Source organism: Phoca vitulina, unplaced genomic scaffold (assembly GCF_004348235.1).
Source record: "Phoca vitulina isolate PV1807 unplaced genomic scaffold, GSC_HSeal_1.0 scaffold33, whole genome shotgun sequence".
Lineage (NCBI taxonomy): Eukaryota > Metazoa > Chordata > Mammalia > Carnivora > Phocidae > Phoca > Phoca vitulina.
In genome coordinates this window covers 2,572,411-2,594,930 of record NW_022589736.1, presented here as the reverse complement: position 1 = coordinate 2,594,930, position 22,520 = coordinate 2,572,411, and the positions used below count along the sequence as shown (strand labels likewise).

The following is a 22,520-nucleotide window of genomic DNA, read 5'->3' as shown; positions in this document are numbered from 1 at the left end:
CCCTGCGCTTGAACACCTCCCCCAACCCATGGCCCTTCCTTCCACTGGACCAGACACTGCCCTCCCCAAACTCTCTTCGCCCCCCGCCCTTGGGGACTCCAATCCGATTTAAGAGATTACAGGCAGGATGGGCAGCATCGGAGGTGGGAGGGCGGGACGGTCCCCATACCGCCCCCAGCCGCTCCCCTACGAGCTGCAAGCCGGGCGTTCACGGACCCCCCACAGCCCTACCCCGGCCTCAAGCCTCTTGAGGAGGCTGGCCACGGTCCAGCAAGCCCGCCGAGGACGTGGGCGGGCTCCTCTGGGCATCTCTGGGCGGCAGAAGGGGTGGGGGCTCCACGGCGGACAGAATCCCCGGACCCGCCCGTGATGATGACCCGGGCAGGGGGCAGGGGCTTCCGGATAGGTCTGGCATCCGCTTCCTGGACAGTCTTCCTGGCCCACTCCCCATGTCCTCTCCCCACAAGTGCCTCCCGGAGGTCGGGAGCAAGTAAAACCCCTCCGCAGTCCAGGAAGGCGTGTCCCGGGGACCGGGGCTCCGCCGCCACCTCCCCCACGCTCACTCCATTGTCACCCACCGAACCGTCTGCGGGCCACCCCCCCAACCCCCAACCGGGGCCCCTCGAGGACCTAAGCAAGACTCGTGACGGACGAGTCCTCTTGGGGGTCCGACCACTGGCTGGCGGCCGTGCAGGGACCACCGTGCTCGTGGGGGCGGGACGCAGGTCACTGGGAGGAGCACCAGGCTGCGGGGGTTCTCGCCCCCACCCCAGCCGCTTCCCCCCCTCCTCACGCCACAAGTGTCCCGGCAGCCCCCGGGCCTTTGTCCAGGATGGGAGGAGCCCCCCACCCCACCGTCCGGCCCCTCCTCCGGGGGCGGATCGGTGCCGCGCGTTCGCCGCCGCTCCCCGAGCTTCCGTCCTCCTCCGCGCAGGCGCCGGCGGCACTTCCGGGGTCGCCTCTGGGCGGGCGGGGGGCTCCCGGCGCTGCGGATCCGTGCGCCCCGAGCCCGGCCCGAGCCGCGGGATGCCGGCGCGCGGCGCGGCCCAGGTGAGTGCGCGCCCGGGTGCGCGCGCTTCTGGCTGCGCGCACGGCCGCCCCGCGCTGCGGCCGAGGGACGAACGGGCTCCGGGGGGGCAATCTCCTCCGCAGTGGCACCAGCGCTGAGCGAGCACCCGGGGAAAACCAGTAACGTGCGCGCCGGCCCCTGACGGGGGCTGCAGTCCCCAGACGGGCGCCCACTGGCGTGGCGGCCCCGGCTCGGCCGCTCCCTTTGCTGTTAGGAAAGTCGAGGCCCGACCCGAGGTTGCCAGTGACGTCTGGAAGGAGCCGCCGACCCCGATTTCCTGGTTGAATGCGCTGCACTGAGGCCCAGCTCAGACATGTCCTCCCCGGGGGCCAGGCTGCGACAGAAGTGACCTGGGTTAGCCCAAGGGGCCACTTTCTCACGCTCCTCACTTCAGCGCCAGTCACAGCCGGATCAGTGTTCTCTCCGTAGTTACTAACCCTTGTTTGCCCGGGTTTTGATGGAGGGCTGTTGGGTCCATTGGACACCCACATCCAGGCCAGGCTCTTTCCTGCCCTCCGCCGGCTGGACCCGCTCTGCCAGAGAACCTAGTCCCCAGGTTTTGCCTGGACACATCCTGGAAGGAGGGTGTTTCTTGCTAACGTTCATGGAGTGCTTGTTGCATGCCAGCCACGTGCCGGCCGGACTTCTCTCATTTTTCCTCCTAACCACCTTGTGCCACAGATAACTCGGTCCCTTTCTACAGATGAGGAGACAGAGGCACAGACACTTGAGGTCATTTTCTGGAGCCCTTTCTTTAGGGAGCCCTCATTTCTAACCAGGGCCAGGGATGCATGTGAGGTGCCCAGGGACACGATTTGACACAGTGCTCACTCGAATGCAACAGCAGGGTCACCTGCTACCTAGTCGTGCGGCCAAACCGCCACGAAGGCCTGTGAGGTTCAGATTCTAGGTCTATAATAGAGAAACTGAGGCTTCTCTGAGCCTCAGTGCCTGCGCAGTTTTGTGAGTCCCTCACCACCCAGGGTGGGCCAGGGCTGACCCAGCATGACCCGAGTGCCATGAGGCAGGCAGGGGGCCAAACTCCAGGTGGCAGCGTCCCAGCGTCTGAGCCCATGGCGGGTACTGGCAGATGGGCTGGGCTGCAGAGACGGTCACGTCAGTGTCCACTCTCAGTAGACTGGCAGTCTCCTTTCGATCTGGAACGTCAGCACTTATGTTAAAAATAATGGGTCTGTCTCATGCCAAGGAGATGTGGGTACTACTGAAAACCAGCCCTTGTGGAGGGTGTTTCCAGGCCCCAGTGCTCACCTGCTCTTCATCTTCTCCCACTTGTAGCAGCTGGTCCCAGAACAGCTGAGTGTGTGTGGTCAGGTTTCTTGGGCTGCGTGGCAGCAGGTGGGAGGTTAGGTCTTGTCCCTTGGGAGAACTCACCTTTGCCCCACTTGCTCCTTATCATTATGACATCCTGGGTCATGAGAGAGAGGACAGTTGGGGACTCACCAGGGGTCATGCCCTGAGCACTTGGGTTGGAGCAAAAAAGACAGCCTGGTGCTCCCCGACCTGTGTGTGTCAGGCCTTCGTGGCCATTCTGAGGAGGGGAGCCCTACCAACACATCAGCCAGGTGGGAGGGATTGTGGAGGACACAATGACCCACAAACCACAAACGTTCCTTGGCCAAACCCCATCAGGGTCATGGCTGTGCTTTTAAATTCCTGGTTAGGGGGGCACCTGGCCGGCTCGGTCGGAAGAGCATGCAACTCTTGATCTTGGGGTCATGAGTTTGAGCCTCATGTTTGAGTGTAGAGATTACTTAAATATAAAAAATTAACTCCTGGTTAGGGTCAGTGCAAAGGGCTGGGTTCCAGAAACAAGATGAGAAGTTTGTTTGGGGTCCACGTCATGAGTGGGAATGAGGATACCAGCCCTCCTGCCCTAGGCTGGAGCCCCCACTGTCCCCTCCTTGGGCCCTGCAGCCCTCTACCATCAGCCTGTGCATCTTCTGCATGTGGACGGTGTGTGGATCAGAGTGGCTACTCTCTCGCTGCCACCAACAGCCTGTCCTCCCGCGCAGGCACTTCCCGAGCCTCTGGGGGCCCAGCACGGGGCCGAGTACATCAGGTATCGCGTTCCGTTGGCACCGTTACAACCCCCGAAGGGGATGCCTCCGTTTGACGGATGAGGCCGGCAGTCGAATACAGTCCCTCCACTCTGACTTCACCGCAAAACCTATTCAGAAGATTTATTTTGTCTGTTCGCATTACAGCTTTCCCGCAGAATGGGGCAAAAAAAGCAGCGGCTGTTGGAGGCAGAACGGCATCCGAGTCCACCAGACAGAGCCCAGACGCTTGCCCCTCTGGAGCCCTGCTTGGGGCCGCCTGCAGCCCTGAGCCCCCAGCGCAGCATCTACTTCTCAAGCCCAAAAAGCCACTCTGCACAGCTGGGATCTGAGTTTTTCGACCAGCCCGCTGTCCCCCTGGCGCGGGCATTTCTGGGACAGGTACTGTCACGTAGCCAAGGAATAGGCGGAAAGGCTTCGGGCCGAGGAAGACGCAGTTCGCTGGCACACTCAGCGCTCCACAGGCCCGCCCTGGTCCCCTGTGGCCTGGACTGCTCTCCCAGGTGCCCTGCTGACCTGAGCCCCTGCCCTGTCCTCAGCTGGCCCTTCTGTCCCCTTGGGCCTCACCCCTGCCCGGGGTGCTGTCTGGGCCACCTGCAGCTGGCTCCTCTCCCTGCCGGACTGCCTGCACTGACCCGCTCCTGGTGGCACTGGCTACACCCGGGGCCGTGGTCCAGGCCGGGGCCACTGCGGGGCAGCTGGTCCTGCTGCTCGGGCCTTTCAGAGCCAGGTGCGTGGGAGCTGAGGAGGACGGTCCTTTGTGGTCAGTCCAGGTGGAAGGCGTCCTGGGCAGCTGTGTGGGGACAGCACTGGCACCCTGTGCCCTCCATGCTGCCCTGCCCCAGGCTCAGCATTTAAGTCCAAGGGGACTTGGGGAGGAAGAGGCAGGAAGATGGGAGGGCCCCGCCAAGAAGACTTGAAGTGTGTGACTTGACTAGTGCTGGCTTTCCAGCCTGGCCCTGGCCGGAGCTTGAGACAGCTGCCACCCGTGGACAGGATACTTAGCAGGGCCTGTGTTCCCAGGGTGGGTGACAGGACAGAGGGGACAGTGGGGGGCCTGGCTGGACCTGGGCGCCCTGGTGCACCCTGAACTGGGGAGATGACGCCCAGGCTGTGGGCTGTCACAGTTGGGTGTACCCCAGCCCCTCCCTGCTCTGAGCAGACGGACTGCCCACAGGTCCTGGTTCGACGACTTGATGACGGCACAGAGCTCCGCGGCCGCATTGTGGAGACAGAGGCATACGTGGGGCCAGAGGATGAAGCTGCCCACTCTAGGGGTGGCCGGCAGACCTCCCGCAACCGTGGCATGTTCATGAAGCCAGGAACGCTGTATGTGTACATCATCTATGGCATGTACTTCTGCATGAACGTCTCCAGCCAAGGTGAGCAGTGCTGGGGCGCTGGGGCGACAGGAGGCCTTGGGCACAGTCCCCTCAGTTGGCAGCTGGGAGATCCCTGGGAGGACCAGGCCGGGGCAGGTGTCTAAGCAAAGAGGTGTCACTGCTAAGCTAGGTTTTCAGGAACACTGGCTACACTGTCAGGGTGCCAGGGCCCCCACTGGATAGAGGTCATGGGTTGACCTGAACACAGAGCTGACCAGTTCCGCAAAGACACCGATGGTCACAGGGATCAAAGGTGGTGTCTCCTATGACCCAGGGTGGACCTGGGAGGGGCTGGTTTTGGGGAAACGAGGGTGAGATCAGTTTGGGTTGAGTTGGGCTCAAGCCAGAGCCTCGCCAGGTGGTCAGTTATGGGGTCTGAATCAGTCATTCTCAGCTGGGGATGATTTTGCCACCCGGGGGGGGTACCATTAGGCAATGTCCAGAGATGTGTGGTCATCCCAGCTGGTGACGTGCTACTGGCGTCTAGCAGGTGGAGGCCAGGCATGCTGCTGAACAGAATCCCCTGGCCCCAAATGTCAGTAGTGCCGAGCAGAGAGATGCTGGTCTAGAGCTCCCAGGATAACCTGCTCACCCTGTGAGACCTGCTCTGGGGCACTGTGAGCGGGTGGCTGTTTTCCGGAAGCTCTGTGCTCAGAAGGAAGAGCCCACAGCGCTGTCCTGCCAGCGGCACTGCTGACCAGGAGCAGGTCTGCCTGGCCCATTCTGGCCAGCCAGTCCCAGCCTGTGGGTGTCTGTTGAATCTCCCCACTGCCCATCCCAAGAGGAGCAAATGCTCGAGGAGACCAGTAAGAAGCTTGGGGTCTGGTATATTGTGTGTCACACACATTTGTTGAATGACTCCAATGACCTGGGAGTTGTGACTGCAGCGAGGAGACAGCTGGACACGTCCAGCATCAGAGCCACAGGGGCTAAAGGGCCTACAGGGGACCCGCGACTGATCCTGTGCCCAAAACAAAGCAGGTGTTGAGTGAAGCTGAGTGACTGGACATCAGAGGATGGTAGGGTCCTCTTGTCATTCTGGGGAGCTTACTTTGGTTGTCTGGCTTTACTTTGGCAAGAGAACCAACCCCCTCTTGTGAAGTGGGACTGAACTCAAGAGTCTAGCATTGCCCAGGGCTGTGGTCAACAAGGAAGGGGAGAAGCCCAGGATTTTGGGGTTGTGGGGGGAGGTACAGTGGACAGGGCAGACATTGGAGGTGGTGCATTACTTTATGGCCATGTGACCATCCAGGTCAGTGCGGGGGCAGGAAACCACACAGGTGCAGTCAAGGCCAAGGGTCATCTGGGCAGAGTGAAGGGGAGGGGAGGCCAAGGACATGGTCATTGCCTGCCTGCCCTCAGGGTGGGGGTGGCACAGAACCAACCCGGAGGGCAGGTGGTATAGATGGAGGACCAGCGGGTAAGGACAGGGAGACTTGGCAGGAAGAGGTTAAGGTGTCGTGTTTTCGTCAGGATGAGGGACTCAGATGCATTCCAGGGTAGGGGTGTGGGGATGGAGGAGGAGGCCACTCCTTCATCCCAGGTGCAGGGGCTCCGCGGGACAGTGAGGGACATGTGTGGCACCCCCAGGGAGCCCTGAGGCTGGCGGGCTGAGAGGAGCCCAGGAATCACAGAGGCACAGGAACTAACTTCCAAGGCTTTGTGTACCCCGAGTGTATTTTGAGGTCCTTGGAGAACAGGCTGGTTAAGGGGCATCTGGTCAGCTGCTGGCTACTTGAGAGGGCCTGGCTGCTGTGTCCCCTCGGGGCTCCCAGATGCCAGTGGGGAGACCTTTGTGGCCAAGGTCCAAGAGCAGAAACTGGCCTGGCCACCCGAGCCTCTCAGACCCCCTGGTGGGGTGGCAGGGGGTGGCCCGGTCAGGGGAGCAGCCTTGCTGGAGGCTCAGAGTTCTCGTGGCCAGGGTCCTCACTGTCTCCAGCCATGCAGGACTGAGGGAATTTAGGCAGATGCGTCTTCTTGCATGAGCCCCGGGGCCCAGGGTGTCCATCTGCGATCTCTGGTCTCTAAAAGTAGCTTGGACTGGGGCGCCCGGCTGGCTCAGGTGGTGCAGCGTGTGACTCTCGATCTCAAGGGTTGTGAGTCTGAGCCCCATGTTGGGTGCAGACATGACTGAAAACAAACTTGAAGCAGCTTGGACTGATACGCGAAGGGCCAGGGCTAGAAGGGATCCCAGGGCAGTGCCAGCATCTCCTCCCACACGGTTTCCCCCTGTGTCACTGGGCAGGGCTCCCCCAGCAGCGTAAGCACACCGGTAGCTGTTCTGAGCCGACCTTCCAGCTTGGAAGGTTCCAGCTTACCTGAGCGGGTGAGGCAGATGGGGTACCCTGGGGCCGGCTCAGACTCTGGCCCAGGCCTGAGGCTTCCTGCTTCCTGGTGGGGTGACCGTGCTCACAGATGAATGGCCCTCGGGGATCTCCTTTGCCAGCCTCACAGGTGCTGCCAGCCACCAAACCAGATGAAGCCGGGGAGGAGGCCAGCTACCAGCTCCCACCACGCTTCTTAAAGAATAGGTTCTCCCTAGCTAGTGGTCAGGCATTCGGGCCTCGTGGGCACAGCCCACCTTGCAGGTGCGAGTCTGCAGAAGGTGGAGGCAGCAGACGTCTGGAGACTGAGCGCAGGGGTGCTCAGCACCTCCGCAGCACTGGACGTGCCCCGGGGTAGGGAGAGCAACAGCCTGTGGAGGCTCGGCTTTCTAGGCTGTCTGTGTGTCCCACAGGGGATGGGGCGTGTGTCCTACTGCGAGCGCTGGAGCCCCTGGGGGGCCTGGAGACCATGCGGCAGCTTCGCAGCACCGTCCGCAGGGGCGCCGCGGGCCGCGCCCTCAAAGACCGTGAGCTGTGCAGTGGCCCCTCCAAGCTGTGCCAGGCCCTGGCCATCGACAAGAGCTTCGACCAGCGGGACCTGGCCACGGACAAAGCTGTGTGGTTGGAGCGCAGCCCCCCGGGGTCCGGTGAGCCAGCCGTGGTGGCGGCAGCCCGAGTGGGCGTTGGCCGTGCGGGAGAGTGGGCCCAGAAGCCCCTGCGCTTTTATGTCCAGGGCAGCCCCTGGGTCAGCGTGGTAGACAGAGCAGCTGAGCAGAACGCACGGGCCTGAGCAAGGGTCCGCTCCGACAAGGCTTTTTAATTAAGAACCAAATAAACGCTTCATGTCTAGAAAACAGTATTGCTTGTTATCTCCGCCAGAGCCGCCCTCGTGGCCAACGTGTGCTTGCCGTCGGTCCTCCCTCCAGGACAGGACTCAGAGGCCCTGGGTGTGCGGGAGGCTGGACGCACTGTTCCTCAGGCCTGTGTGGGGGAGGGTGGGGGGCACCAGGGCAGACTCACCCCCAAGATGTGGACCAGCCCAGGCCCTTGTGCGGCGGGTGTCAAAGAGGGGCCGGGTGACAGCCTGGTCATGAGCCTCCTGGTGGCGAACACGAAGGCTGTAGTGGGGGCTGGGCCGGGCTCTCATCCGCTCTTGGCCTCAGACACGTTTCTGAGTATCGCCCAGGGTGGCCGTGGGAGGGGGCCAGGGAACGAGGCCAGGGTTGGGAGGAGGGTCTGAGAGACACACGGCCCGAATCTGTGTGTGGGAAGCACGCAGGCCTGAGTCCTGGACACTCCCTCCGGCTGGGAGCTCGGACACTGAGGCTGTTTCAAGGGCCGGATGAGAATGAGAACATGGAGGGCAGCGGCCTGCCTGGCCTCAGGGGAGCAGTGCCTGGAAGACGGCGATGACCGGGTCCTCGTGGGTGGTCACGACCAGCACGCTGCGGAACTTGTCGAAGAGCATGAGCAGCTGGGAGCGCCGTGTGTTCTCATTGTACATGATCTCCTCCAGGTGGTGGCGGCCACGGAAGTAGTGCAGGAGCCTGGGGTGGGGGGAGGGCAGCGTGAGCCCAGGCAGCCCCTGTCCTAACAGCCACGGGTGGGGACCAGTGCTGAGCTGCCCACAGACCTAAGCAGAGCCGGCAGGGATCCTGGGGCCTCCACCCCCAACAGGGGCGGGTGAGTTCCCCGGACTCGCCGCCCACACAGTGCCCTGACGTGGGTCCGCGAGGACACACAGCTGTTCACCCCCTGGAGCCACTGGAGCCTGAGGCTCACATCTGCCCTCGGCATGCTGACGTGGGTGGGGAAGTGCAGGGGACAGGTCTGCTGGGGGCTTCCCTTCTTCATGCTGCTGTGGCGAGTGCCATGCGGCCATGGGCCTAGACGGGGTCACTGCTCTAGGGGCCGTGTGTGGCTGGGGCTGGCACAGAGGCCAGGACCCAGCTGCTTCCAAGAGTCACCTGGCATGTGGTTCTTAACTGGGGGCCTGCTGCTGGTCAGCCTCACCCCACCCAAAAAACCCTCCACCTGCAGAGCCCCCCAAGTCAAAGCTGGGTGTGACAAAAGTTTGTCACCAATGATGTAGGGGTCCTGGACAGCACCGCCCTCAGCCCGGGGCTCAGAGTTTTCCCAGTTGTGAGAATGAGAACCTGCTGCAGCTTCCGAAGGAGTAACAAGAAACAAGGAAGTCTTGGAGGGACCCCCACGGGCAGAGGCACCAGGCCTGGCGTCTTGGCGACAGACGGTGCCAGCCACAGCAGGCACACACAGGCGCCAGGTGGGGACACCTCAGTGCTTGAGACGCCACGGCAACCAGCAACTGCCGTTGGTCATCAGTGAATTTCAGCTGGGTTGTGCTGGGTAAGTCCCCATCCACTTGCTGTTCTGACCCTAGAACTGGCCCAGCGCCGTGGGTCACCCTGCCCCCACCTGGCAAACATGCGGAGGTCCTCGGGATTCTGGGCTGCAGGCACGCTGAGGATGGCCGCCCGCTCGTGCTCGGACAGGCTGGCCAGCAGGTTCTCCGTCATCCTCTTGTTGAGTGGTGAGTCCCCACTGGGGAGGAGCTCCGCGCTGGAGTTATCCATGCTGGGGCTAGTGAGGGTCATGTCGTCACTGCTGGCTGTGGGTGGGCACGGGTCAGGGAGCAGCCGGCCGCCCAAACACACCCCTGGTGCACCTGCTGTGCCGTCCGTGTCCACCGGGAATCCGCTGCCACACCCTCTGGTAGCAGCCTCCACACCCCAAGGCAGGCCTGCTCATCCCACCCCTCCGTCCCAAGATGGACAAGGGAGGGCCCTGAGCAAGGCTGGGTCCTTGCACTGAACTTGAAGATCAAGGTCAGGCCTCCATCTAGGGAGCCTTCCAGCCCTTCGTCTCCCCTGACCCTGGGAAGCCTGGGGGACCTGGGGCCTGGCAATGGGCTGTGGCCTTTGGGCGCATGCGGTGGCCACAGCGGCTCTTCTAAGAAGCGACTGTGAGTCAGTGTCTCCCCACAGGCCCCGAAACAGCGGGCTCAACTATCCCCCAGTGAGGCTGGGACGTCTGCTCTGATCCCAGGCTGCTCAGGTGCCCAGAGCCACAGAGGTGCAGGAGAGGGAAAGGGGTCTCCTGCCCTCCTTCAAGGGGCGAGCTGCTCAGCAGGGGACGGTGGCTGTGCGTGTGAGGGCCCAGCTGCCCACATATGGGGTGGGAGTGTGTGCACACGCACGGCCCTGTGAGGGCGCCTCGGTCAGCCCCAGCAGTGCCCATGTCGGGATCCTGGCTGCCACTCCCAAGTACCTCCCAAATGCCACCCCCACCCACCAGACGGATGCCCTGGGCAGGGGGCACCTACTTGGGGAACCAAAGCTGAGCGCATTAGGTGTGCTGAGGCTGCGGCCGCTGACCCTGGCGGTGAGGGGGACATCGTCCTCTCGAGGGTGGGGCTCGTCCTCACTGGGTGAGGCCATCAGGCACACGTAGGTGTGCAGCTGGACAAGGAGTCTGTGCTGCAGCATCCACACCACCATCTGAATGAGCTGGGTCTGCAGGACAGGCGGCACGAGGCCCAGGGCAGCGGAGGAAGGCTGGTCCCCCACCACTGCCTTGCTCCCCTCCAGGGAGGACCAAGGAGCCATGACCTAAGACACGATCCCCACGAGTCATCCCAGAGGCAAGGGGTCCATGAGCTCCAGGGGCCTGACCCCGGGGCACAAGGCTCCCCACCTCAGAAAAGGACCCCTCAGCTGCTGGCCAAGCCCAACTCCTTGCTCCAGGGAAGGCCACAGGAGCGCTCCCACCGCACACTCGGCCCGCCCCCGTGCCCGGCCTTTCGTGCCCAGAGCTAAGAAGCAGGGCTGAGTACATGGAGGCCCTGCTCGGCCCTGTCACTCAGACCCCCACCACACAGAGCTGGGCCTGTGGGGGCCTCCGCACTGTGGCCTGGACACTGTTCACAAAGAGGCTGCAGGCAGCTGTCCGCAAAGCAGAAGTCCTCTGCCTGGCTCAACCTGGAAGCCTGCCCAGGACCGGGAGCCCTGATGTGTGTGGAGTCCACCCTTCTCTCATGGGGCTGGCCCCTCAGCAGGGCCAGTGAGGAGCCCCGAACAGGCCCAGCTCGAGCATGGGTGAGCAGGGAGGTCACACATCTGCCTGCTCGGCTTTGGGAGCCCCCCTGGGAAGGGACGGCTGACCAGGCATGGAAATAGGGATGTACCACATACCATGGGCAGGTCATGACCTGGTCAAACCAAATAAATTTGAAAAGGACTGTAAGATAGTTAGAATTAAGGAATAAAACAAAGGGGCTTCATAAGCACTCCAGAGCACACGCCAGGCCCTGAAGCAGGAGACGTGACAAGCAGGCGCCTCACCCCGCTCCATCTGAGCCCCTTGACCAAGCACAAGGCGGCCCCCAGGCATGGCCTGGAAAACCCACCCGTCATCCGGACCATTAGGAAGCTTCTGCTGGGGGAAGTGGGGGCACAGATGCAAAGTGTGGCTTTTATTCAGCTGGCAGGGCCTGGCACAGTTCCTGGAAACCAAAGGCCCCGTGAAAGACGGCCTTTAGAACTCTGTCACACTCAGCATCTGAATGAACTCAAGAACCAGGATCCCCTCCTCATTCACAACTTGAGAAGGGAAAGAGTTTGCTTTTAAGGACTGGTTTTGCCTAACAGATCTCACACTCATTTAAAAAAATACTTTCCTTCTGAAGACAAAGCCTTGAGAACACCCAGCCCCATCTCCCAACACCTGCCCCATCCTGGCTCTGTGGTCCCTGCCCAGAGTTCCAGAGCTCCAGGCCTTCCGCACAGGGGAGGGAGGAAGAGGCTCGTTCTGGGATCCAGCCTGCACCTGACCCAGAACTCACCAGTTCATTCCATATGCTCATGCCTCCCTGGATGAGCCCTTGCCACACCCAGCAACCCCACCTGTCCCTCACCTGGACCCAGGCCCACTGGGGCCTGTCCCAGGCCTGTCTTCTCCAGATCCTCTTGGATGAGGAGATTCTGGGGACCAGTGGGCCCAGGACTTAGCCCCACATACCCTGTGGTCTCCTGGACCATGAACAGGGAGAGAGCAGGAAGCCAGGGCCCAAGTTCAGTGAAAACAAAGCTGACTCGGCAACTCCCCAGGAAAGGTTACCACTCTCTGACACCTGGGCCTCTTAACTCGGTTCTAACCCCGAGAACCACTCACGGCAGCCAGGCTGGGCTCCACCAGGGGGGTGGGGGGTGGGACTTGGGACTGCCCAAGTGTCTGCAGGTGGCCCGGCTGAGGAGCCAGCTATTGAGTCACCCTGGCGTGACATGTACCACCTACACAGCCAAGCCCTCTCCTCCCCAAAACCCAGGCTAAGGGTACAGCAGCACTGCGGGCCCTGGGGTAAGGAACTTACACTGGGAGGGTGGTTCCCGGACTCCCTGGACTCCTGCAACTTACCTCCTGCACAGGGGGTGCGAGGGGGTTCCTGAACTCTGACAAGGAGACGGGCAAGGAGAACTTCGCAAGGACAGAGGGCAGGTCGTGAGCTGGAAACTGACGGGAGAACTGTTCGGCCAGTGTAGAGTACCTGGGAGAGGTGAGGCGAGCGTGCCCATGAGCTCAGCAGGCCTCGCCATCGCTTCCTGACATCTGTGCCCTTGCCGCGAGCCCAGGGTGGACAGCAGGGAGGCGCAGCACGGCAGGTGGCCCAGGATGGGTGCCATGAGGACAGAACCCAGGTGCTTTCCCTCAACGGATGGCAGGAGCCACGGGCACAGGCCAAAGCCCCTCTGAGCCCCCGAGTCAAGATCAAGGCTCCCACCCCCCACCAGGCACCCCATCTGGAGCCCACTGGCCGGACCCTGCATGGGGGCTTTGAATGCCGGAAGAGCACAGGCCCGGGGCAGGCCACGTGGCACAGGACCAGCCCAGAATTAGAACGTGGACACAGCAGAGGCCAGCAAGCAAGCCCAAGTGGGGAGCACCATCCTGGGCTCCAGCGGCCAGAGATACTCACAGACACACGCTGGCGTTGGGAGAAAGCATGTAGACGTTGTTCTCACACAGCGGGTAGATGATGATGGCCTTACCCCAGTACACCAGGTGGGCCGCGAGCTGGAAAACCTGCAGGCAGTGGGAGCTCGGAGGATACTGCCCAACTCTCCAACCCCCTACCTGGGCGTTTGGCACAGCACACGCACAATAACCCTTCTTATCACTGGTCCCTGGTGTGGTTTGGGACAGTCACTTCCCAGAGGACCGTGACCACAGGACCCTGTCCAGGCTGGCACTCAGGAAAGGTCTCATGAGCATGGGGACACACGAGGCCTGGGACACCTCACCTCGGCAAACAGGACCACCAGCGCCAACACGGCAGAAACCTCAGCTCCTTCACCACCGCTCTTCTCTCTCTTCCCAAGTCTTACTGACACTCACTCCAAAGCAAGGATACGCCCGCTTTCCTCCACCTGCCATCGCCCTCACTTGTGCCATCCACCTCCCACCGCTCCCTGCAGCCAGAGCACCATTCTGGAGACCAGAGGTCTGAACTTGTAGCTCCGGCTGGACTCCAGCTCTCAGCAGGGACACAATCTCCGGAGACTCTGGGGGAAAAGCTGCCCTACCTCCTCGAGCAGCAGTGTTCCTTGGCGCATGGCCACATCCCTCCGATCTCTGCCTCTGTGGTCGTACCCCCTGCCCATCTCTCACAAGGGCCCTGTGGTGACACTGGGCCCACCCGGACAATCCAGGGTCACTGCCCACCTCAAGGTCCTTCATCACATCTGCAAAGTCCCACATAAGGTTGCATTCACAGGACCTAGGAAGTAGGATGTGAAGGTCTGTGGGAAGCCAATCACAAGGAATGGGCAGTGTGACCCTAATTTTCTGATTCAAAGATAATGTGTTAATAATTGATTCATACAAAAAGTCTGGAGGAATCTACAGTGGTTACCTCTGCGATATAGGATTGCAGGGATTCTCTGTCTGTAACTTGTGTAATATTTGAACATACTAACTTTATCACAACAAAAAAGCCCAAAATAGGGGAGATGGGTGGGAGGATGGGTGAAACAGGTGAAGGGGGTTAAGAGCGCACTTATCTTGGGGATGAAGCACTAACATACGGAACTGCTGACTCACTGTACTGTACACCTGAAACTAAGACAACACTGTATGCTAATTATGCTAGAATTAAAAGCCCAAAATACTGACTTTGCCTGTGATGGAACACGAATTATTTAAGATTTTATTTTTTCTTAAGCAATCTCTACGCCCAACGTGGGGCTCAAACTCACGACCCCAAGATCAAGAGTCGCAGGCTCCATCGACTGAGCCAGCCGGGCACCCTGAGAACCTAAGTCGCTTTAAATCATCTGAAGACACTCACACCTGAAGCTGACACCTTCTCCCTAGGGGGGCCATCCATGCTTGGGGCTCCAACCCGGCTCGGCCAGCTCTGCTGTCCTCGGGGCCCCCACGGGGCCACCTGCCATAGGTAACAGCAGCTGCAGAGGCCGGGGAGGCCGACCACCACACCAGCAGGAAACGATGATTTGAGAAGCGTTCAGTGGGGAAGGTTACGGAAGGGCAAAACGGTCTCCCCATGGCGAGGCTAGGGCAGGGAAGTGAAGGGGACATCACCAGAGCTTTGTCTTTGTCCAAAGAGACCGAGAAACTTGAAAGCTTAGCCCATTTGGGTCAGAACACAAGCTCTGCAGTGTGTATGAAACAGCCAGCACGTTTAAGGTTCTGTCTTGTGGATGATGCTACGAAGGGGAGTAGGACGCGGTGCTCAGCGGGTCCCCTCCAGTCCAGGAGCCCGTATGACAATGCACGAGGGCAGAATCCGATAGACGGTCTCGGGGGATGGACAAAGGTCATGGGTACAGACAAGGGAAGGACTCATTCTGGATGGCAGACTCAGAAAACACTGCTTTGGGAAACACAGGCCTGAGAGTTAGGCTCCCCCAACGGCTAAGGACCAAGGCCAAAGGCGTGCCTCTGGGGGGTTGGGGGGCAGGCCTGCCTCACACCCGCCTCACGCCAGGCCTCCTCTTCCTCAGGCCCGCCTCACGCCCGGGCTCCTCTTCCTCAGAGCCACCGCTCCGGGGACAGGTCCTGCTGCCCCCTGGTGGCCACACGGTGCCCACCGCGACCAGACCGCGGTCCTGCCCTCGGCTGTCACTTGGGAGGCACAACCGCCCTGGGACCTTCAACCTCTTCCTGTGCTTTTCCTCACTCCCTGGCCCCCACCTAGGCTCCAACCAGATCACAGCCAGGACTGAGGGCATCTGGCTCTCGTTTTCGGCTCGGGTCGTGAGATCACAGGAGATCGATCCCTGGGTTGGGCTCCCTGCTCGGCAGGGGGTCTGCGGGGGATTCTCTCCCTCTCCCCCCGCCTCTCCCCCAGCTCGCGCGTACTCATGTGCGCTCTCTCAAATACGTAAATAAATCGTAAGAAAGAAAACCTGCAGCCCACAAGCACATGGCTCAGCAAGACGGTGGGACCTCCTACAGAACACAGGTCTGAATGCACACGCAAGGGGGGTGGTCAAGGCCAGCAGGTTAGGCCCCGGTTCTGCACGCTGGTGGGCCCTCACCTCCCACACTGGCAAAGTAGAGATGTGGTACTTTCTCACATGGTGACACCCTGCGGGCCCCTGCTTCAACCCTGCAAGCCCCCAGCCCTGGCACCCCATCCTCCACAGCCAGTCACCCAGCACCTGGGGGGCCTCATGTCTCACGACTCCTGGACAGGGGACATCAGCCCCCCACAGCCAGTTCACAAAGCCAGCCCCGAAGCCAGGCCCGACTCAGATTCCAGAACTTGGAGCCAACCCAGGAACAACCCACCCCACCACAGCAGGCCACGCAGTGGCGCTCAGCTGGACAGAGGTCCTGGGGACACAGCACACAGGCAGCCTGCTTTCCTGAGGCCCTGACCTCCCACCTCCTCCCAAGGACCACCTGCTTTGAGGTGCCTGCCCATTCTCCCCAACTGAGGGTGTGTCCCCAGGCCCCCAGGCTGATACCTGCAGCAAGGCCAGGTCTGCATCCTGGGCCAGCTGCTGCAGGTTCTTCACGGCGGATGTGGTCTTGATGACGCGCACCAGGGCCGGGGAGCAGTCGAGCGGGAGCTCGCCCAGCAGGGACTTCTCATCACTGAGCAGCAGCAGAGCATGGTAGGGGCTGCAGAGCAGAGTCAGGGGTCAGCGGGACACGTGAGCCCAGGCCCCCTGACCAGGCACGCTGCTGGGGCACACACTGAACCCAAGGGAAGAGGCCACTGCAAGGGTTACACAGAAGGAGCAGTGCGTCCAGGGGCCTCTAAGAAGCCACAAGGGTCACTATAACCCTCAGAAAAAACAAAGTGGAACAAAACTGAAGAAGGCCCGACGACCCAACTCCATCTCCCACCTCCGGGACTGCCCAGCGAACATCTGTCGACTGAAAAAATACATGAATCTTTTCCAAGCAAAGAGTCCCAAATATGGAAAAGCAAAATCCCCGCCACAGGCTATGAATAGAACTACATAAAAATATACTTCAGCAAGGAAGTCCAGGAGGAAGGACACGGACTTAAGAGCACAGACGGGGCAAGGGAGAGACGGCTAGGTAGTGCCTTGCTTTCTCTCCTCTCCAAATTTTCTGTAATGTGCCCAGATTTCTTTTTTTAGTTATAAAAATATCTAAGGAAATGGGACTTTAATGGGGGTGGGGGGGTTGCAAAAACTGAGCTTAGCTCTTTCCTTACAGGAAACCAGTTAAATTAAGAAACTGAGTTCCCACAAGTTCTGATTCAAATGCAGGAGGTCCGGTGAGCAACCCTGGCAGGACGGAACTCCCCCCACAGTCCCGCATCTCGCCAGGGAGCTCGGCCCCTACAGCCCTGCCCAGGCCTGAGGCAAAGACCCCCGAGCAAAGAGCCTCATCGCCCTCGCAGTGCCGAGAGGCCCAGAGGAAACTTGCGGTTGGTCGTTTCTGGACAAAAACCAGACCCCAAAATACACGTTCTCACTTCTATCAGCAGTAGAGCCTTACCTGCCAATTCCTGCGGCAGGAAGAGGAAAGGACAACTCTCCCCGGGCAGAAGCTAGGCAGTATGTGGGCTGGCACTCACCGGATGGCTTTCAGGCTGCGCTCGATGGCCTCGGGTGGAATGAGGCTGGCAGCGGCGTAGTGGATCTTATGAGGCAGGCAGAAGCTCACCTCCAGCCAGCTGTTGATGTGGAGCTGCACCACGCCCGAAGTACACAGGCTGCAGAGAGCAGGCCCCGCTGCCGTCAGGTGCCACCGCGAACCCACACACACACACACACACACACACACCACACAGAACCCCGTGAAGCCCTTGGGCAAGAAAGCATCTTTCCAGATCTCAGGTGTTTAAGAGAAGAACACACATAAATGTATCTCTGGGTCGCCCTGGAATCTGCAGTCCGACCCGAGTGCAAGGACTCGAGGGAAGCCTCTTCCGTGTCTGCCCCAGAGGCTCAACGTTGCGGAGCTAAGGCCTCCTCGGCACAGGGTGAGGGCCAGGCCCCTCGCACACCCCGTGAAGGCCCCACCACAGGTGGGCAGCTAGGCAGGGCAGGGCCTGTCTCCAAAAGAGAGAGGTGGGCAGGAGGGGAAAGGTGTGTGCGGGGGGTGCCAAGCCCCCCAAAACATCCTGTCAGGGAGAAGCACAAGGCACCCTCCTCCCTACAGATGCCAAGCTGCACCAAAGCAACCGTCCAAGCCAGCCTCAGCTGCAAACCTCTCGCTCCCCACCTCCTCAGTGACAGCAGTTTGGTTCTTTCAGGACCAAACACTGCTCAGGGCACACAGGGCCACCCTGTCCCTGAATCCTTGTTTCTCCTACATCCCACCCTGACCATCTGCAAATCCTGTCTGCTCTCCCTACAGACCTGCGCAGCACCAGCCCCCGTCCACCCTCCCCACTCAGACCCCCATGGTTCCCACCTCGGCAGCCCCAGCCAAGGCCCCCAAATGCCCGGAGCCCCACATGACCTGCCCACTTTTCTCAGACCTTCTCTCCTAGCCCAGGCTGTCTGGGTCCACCTGTACTGACCACTCTCCTCTTCTCGGCCTCTAGTGCTCCCTCCAAGTGCCCTGGGTTCCTTCCCCGTTCCAGGTCTCAATTCAAGCACCACCTTCTCCGTGAGGTGAGCCCTGGCCCAGCCCCAGCCCCCCAGGCAATCACTGCTGTGTGGTCATGCGTGTCTGGAGCACTTGACCACAGGATGCACCTACTTGTCTGCTACTGGATGCAGTTTCCCCGACAGAATTCAGTCACCAGCTGTGGTCTTAGGTTTCATTAACTGCTCCCCGCACAGCTAGTCAAGTGTTGGGTGCTTGGGGGGCACTGAGAACCATCTCATGAACAGAGGAAGGTAAAGGGCCCAAGGAGCACGCTGCCAACTCTGGGCGGACAATCTCCCGGGAAGCCCCTGCTCCGAGAACAGGTTGCTGGTGGCTCCACAGTAGGCTTGTGCCCCGTATGCCCTGCACCGCAGAACCACACACAGAGCTATTTCCAGCAGGTGCTTCTGAAACCCTCCAGTGAGAAGCCAGCCTGACAGCACCCAAAGCCTGGTGCACGGCTCCTGTACTAAGTGCCAACAGCACTTGGTGTCTGACACAGAGAAGTGACTACTTGGGCAAAGCCCCCCTGGCTGGTCCTCACCACACCCCTGGCAGGTGGACAAGACGATGTGTGCCCACTTCGAGGCCTGGCCTGGCCCAGTTCTTCCCATCACATTCCAACCCCACTCTTCAATTCCCAAGTGTCTGGAGAGGCCAAGACGCCCACATCCGGCCAAGTGTGGGGCAGGCCATGGCTCAGGAAACCCCTGTCTCAGACCTCCCTCGGGGGCACACAAATGCACGGTGCTGGCAGGCGGCCCTAAGGCCCTCACTGCCCATGCCCACAGGCTGTTCTTACCATCTCTTCCCCGAAGCCACAGGCAGCAGACCAACTACCACAGGCTTCTCCACGGGTCCACCCAAAGAGCCGGCAGAATCTGTGGTCAGCTGTTTTCTCAAGCAGGGAATGTGTAATGAGGAGAAAAAACAGGGGGAAGAACACAGAGCACATCCGTGACCTCCAGGACCCCCTAGGATTCCTGCCAACACCACTATGTGCTCATTGCCCCGTGCTGCACTCCCAGGACATCTGCACCCCTGAATAGCCCCCGGAGGGAGGGTCAGAGCACCCACCACTGGGAGGGTGGGGGCTGCAGGCTGTGGCTGAGTCTGGAAGGCAAAGGTTTGGTCACTGCTGATGCCACAGTCCCTCAGTGTGAAATGCATGGGTGGGTCTGATAAGAGTCACAATCTAGAGAAGAGATCTGGGATCCTTCCCCAAGGTCCCAGAAGAACGGAGTGCTAGTAAGCGCCTGGGTGGCTCAGTCGGTTAGGCGACTGCCTTCGGCTCAGGTCATGATCCTGGAGTCCCAGGATCAAGTCCCACATCGGGCTCCCTGCTCAGCGGGGAGTCTGCTTCTCCCTCTGACCCTCCCCCCTCTCACGCTCTCTCTCTCCCTCTATCATTCTGTCTCTCAAATAAATAAAATCCTTAAAAAAAATTAAATTAAAAAAAAGAACAGAGTGCTAAGTAAATATGAGCAGATGGAGGTTCCCAGAGCCTCCCCAAACTTTGGGCAAGGGTCTTTGCAGGTGGACAGCTCCCATCAAACCCTGAGAAAGAACCTCTTACAAAATCCAAGATCACCCATGAGAGGGCTGCCCAGTGGATGAGAGTCTCAGCAACCATGTACAAAAGGAAGAGAAGAGTGAGGAAAAGCAGGGCTGCAGGGAGAGCGAACTTGACAAAGCTAACATAGGCAGGCTTCCTCCCTCCTCTGTTTCACTATATACCTGGACAGAAAGGCTGGTGGACTGAAAGAAAGGTCTGCTTCTGAGCTGTCATCCTTAGGATATGGCTCAAAGTAGCAGATGGAACACCAGAGAATCAGAATTAAACACTGAGACTCCCATGACCTCACACGCAGCTGATTTTGCTCCCCCAGGAGCTTGGCAATGCCACATGCATGCACACACTGGTGTGGGGTCTTCTCCCGAACGCTCCCACGGTTCCCTGGTGTTCATGTGGATTTCCACTTTTCCAGGCATCTGTCCACCCATGGAGTACTTCGCACTAAGATGCAGCGTGGAGCCTGCGTGGAACACGCCCACCCACATGGAGCCCCGGGAAGCCCATAGTCCTCCTGCAGCAAGAGGTGAGCCAGGAGCCGCAATGAAGTCTGCTCAGAGGAGGGGAAAAAAGCCTCCTCTCTGTTTTTGAAGCACGGTTTGTTTTTTCCTAACACCTCCAGGGTGGAGGCGGCCCATCCTCCAAAAATCTGAGGCTACGACTCATGTATGTATTTATTATTATTGCAGAATAGTTGACATACAGCTTGTACCAGGTTCGGTGTTCGACAGTTCTCTACATTACTCAGTGCTCACCCCCATAAGCGTAGTCGCCGTCTGTCACCAAATAACATTACTGCAGTATTACTGAGTATATTCCCTATGCCACATAAAGTGCACTTTTAAGACCAGACTCTCGGGGCGCCTGGGTGGCTCAGTTGGTTAAGCGACTGCCTTCGGCTCAGGTCATGATCCTGGAGTCCCAGGATCAAGTCGTGCATCGGGCTCCCTGCTCGGCGGGGAGTCTGCTTCTCCCTCTAACCCTCCCCCCTCTCATGTACTCTCTCTCTCATTCTCGCTCTCTCAAATAAATAAATAAATCTTTAAAAAAAAAAAAAAGACCAGACTCTCTAGGGTTCCTATGTCTGTACTTCTGCTGGCAAGGCAGTCATGTCTGGTCTGGAAACACTGTACAAAAGGCGCTGCCCCACGTGAGGCTTATCCAGCCTGCCATACAACTCGGGGCCACACAGCATCGCCCAGCCCCATCTGCCACGCGAGATAGATGCTCCGAGTCCTAAGCGATGACTGTGCATGAGGCAACACACTGGCCTTCAAGACATGCCCTTATCGTTCCCACCCCAGATGGAAGGCAGTGTGTACCGGCTTACTCCGTTACCCTCTCATCTCACCACGTGAGAAAGACCTTCAGCTCCTAACACTTTAGCTAAGAGCTGAAACCCCCTTCTTTGGTCTCCCGGCCAGCCCAGCACCTCCCGATCACTCTGGTCCCACACACAGCCAGGCTTCCTACTACATGGCGTGGGACACTGTACACAATTCAAGAGGGCAGAGTGGGCTACAAAAGGCCCACCTTGAAATTTCACACAAAAGGTGTACAGAAGTGCATTTTATGGAAAAAGGCACTAAAACTCCCAGAATATTAGCGGAGGTGTCTGTGGCCGCCATCTCTGCTCTGAGCAGAGAGCACTGGGAGGCAGCAGTGAACAAGCACAGAGTTCCCAATGCCACCTGCCCGGCCAGGCCCTGGGCAGCTCCCCTGAGCTCTGAGCCTCCTGGCCCCACCACAGGCCCCGTTACCTCTGAAAACCATTCAACAAACACTTTGTCAAGCCATGGACTCCACAACATGACTGCTGTCTACTCGTTCCTTCAAGCGACAGCAGGCAACCACAAGGTCTGTTACTGAAAGTGAAGGGACATTCCCCGACTTCACGGGAGACCCAACCTGACCGTCACACAAATGCGTGGGGCACGCTCACTGAGGTCACCGGGCCCCAGGGGGAGACACAGAAGCTCCAACAGTCAGGGTAGGCTCCAAGGGAGTCATGCTACCAGCCTACGCTCACAGACACTTAGGTCCCGGGGCACGAGGCCACACCACAACCCTGGATTTTAATTAAAACAGCAAATCCAGAACTCCTTTGAGAAGTCTCACCCCAATCTCCAACCTCCACGTCTCTCATGTCTGCTCAGAGAAAACCTTTCCCAGGATCTGCTGGAAAGCTGTGCCAAAGGGAGAAGGCGGCTCTGTTGCTACCGGATCAGTCATGTAAACCCACGTCTCCCTTTCTCAGCTCCAAGGTAAGTCCACCCTGCAGCAGCAAAGGGAAGGCCACAGCCCAGGGGGGCTCCTGGGCAGTCGCGGAGCCCCTGCTATTGGCAGGCTGGGACAGGGTGCAGGGGAGGACCCCACTGTCCCTGGGACTCCCACCAGAGTAGCACTGCTGCTGGCTTGTGGGAGCTGGGCCCCAGAACCCACGACTGGGCAGGGTTGGGTCTGGGAACAGGAAAGGGTGGGTGGGTGGGGTTTCACCCAGAGGAAACGGGATCCTGAACACTAACACACTAGGGTGCTTGGGCTAGAGGGAGGAGGCAAATGCTGAACAGTGAACCCTGGGAGCCTTTCTTCCCCAAAACTCTGATTCCTGGCCTCCTTTACACAATGCCCACTGTGGGGCGCTGCGCTGCCTCAAGTTCTGAGCGGCGGCAGGTGGGCCGACCATCCAGCCCTTCACTGCCTCCAGCTTGCAGTTCAAATGTAAGAAAGCACAGTCCATTCTTTCTTTAGACATAGCAAGTCTGGTTCTGGTTTGGTGTTTATGTCCAGGTTAGCCTGAACTTTGCCTGTGGCCTGACCGTAGCTGAGGCAGGGAGAGTACCTTTCAGAGCAAGGGAGCATGCTCCAAGGAAGCGGTTCCCAGCACCAGCCAGCCCAAGACCAAAGGGCAGCACTTCTCTGACTGCAGAGACTTCGACGTGGTCATGAGCGATGTCACGGGGGGGGGGGGGGGGG

At 59.8% G+C, this 22,520-nt stretch overlaps 2 protein-coding genes across 3 annotated transcripts in view; one reads left to right on the top strand and one right to left on the bottom strand.

Annotated features, from left to right (window-relative positions):
• Positions 1–942: 942 nt before the first annotated feature.
• On the top strand, positions 943–7,678 carry MPG (N-methylpurine DNA glycosylase). Its single transcript, XM_032425783.1, has 4 exons — positions 943–1,050; positions 3,295–3,528; positions 4,325–4,529; positions 7,267–7,678. Exons 1-4 carry the CDS (start codon positions 1,027–1,029, stop codon positions 7,641–7,643), a joined length of 840 nt encoding a protein of 279 aa, XP_032281674.1. The 5' UTR covers positions 943–1,026; the 3' UTR covers positions 7,644–7,678.
• Positions 7,679–8,216: 538 nt separating this feature from the next.
• NPRL3 (NPR3 like, GATOR1 complex subunit) overlaps positions 8,217–22,520 on the bottom strand; it is a 37,279-nt gene continuing 22,975 nt past the window's right edge. Inside the window, exons 7-13 of one of the 2 annotated variants that reach the window (XM_032425781.1) lie at positions 16,950–17,087; positions 15,862–16,018; positions 12,846–12,952; positions 12,287–12,416; positions 10,197–10,482; positions 9,290–9,482; positions 8,217–8,400 (exon numbers count right to left, since the gene is read on the bottom strand). In XM_032425781.1, the coding sequence (XP_032281672.1) occupies positions 8,235–8,400; positions 9,290–9,482; positions 10,197–10,482; positions 12,287–12,416; positions 12,846–12,952; positions 15,862–16,018; positions 16,950–17,087 (1,177 nt within the window). In that variant the 3' untranslated portion in view covers positions 8,217–8,234. The remainder of the gene's footprint in view (positions 8,401–9,289; positions 9,483–10,196; positions 10,483–12,286; positions 12,417–12,845; positions 12,953–15,861; positions 16,019–16,949; positions 17,088–22,520) is intronic. The other variant, XM_032425782.1, reaches the window with a different exon arrangement.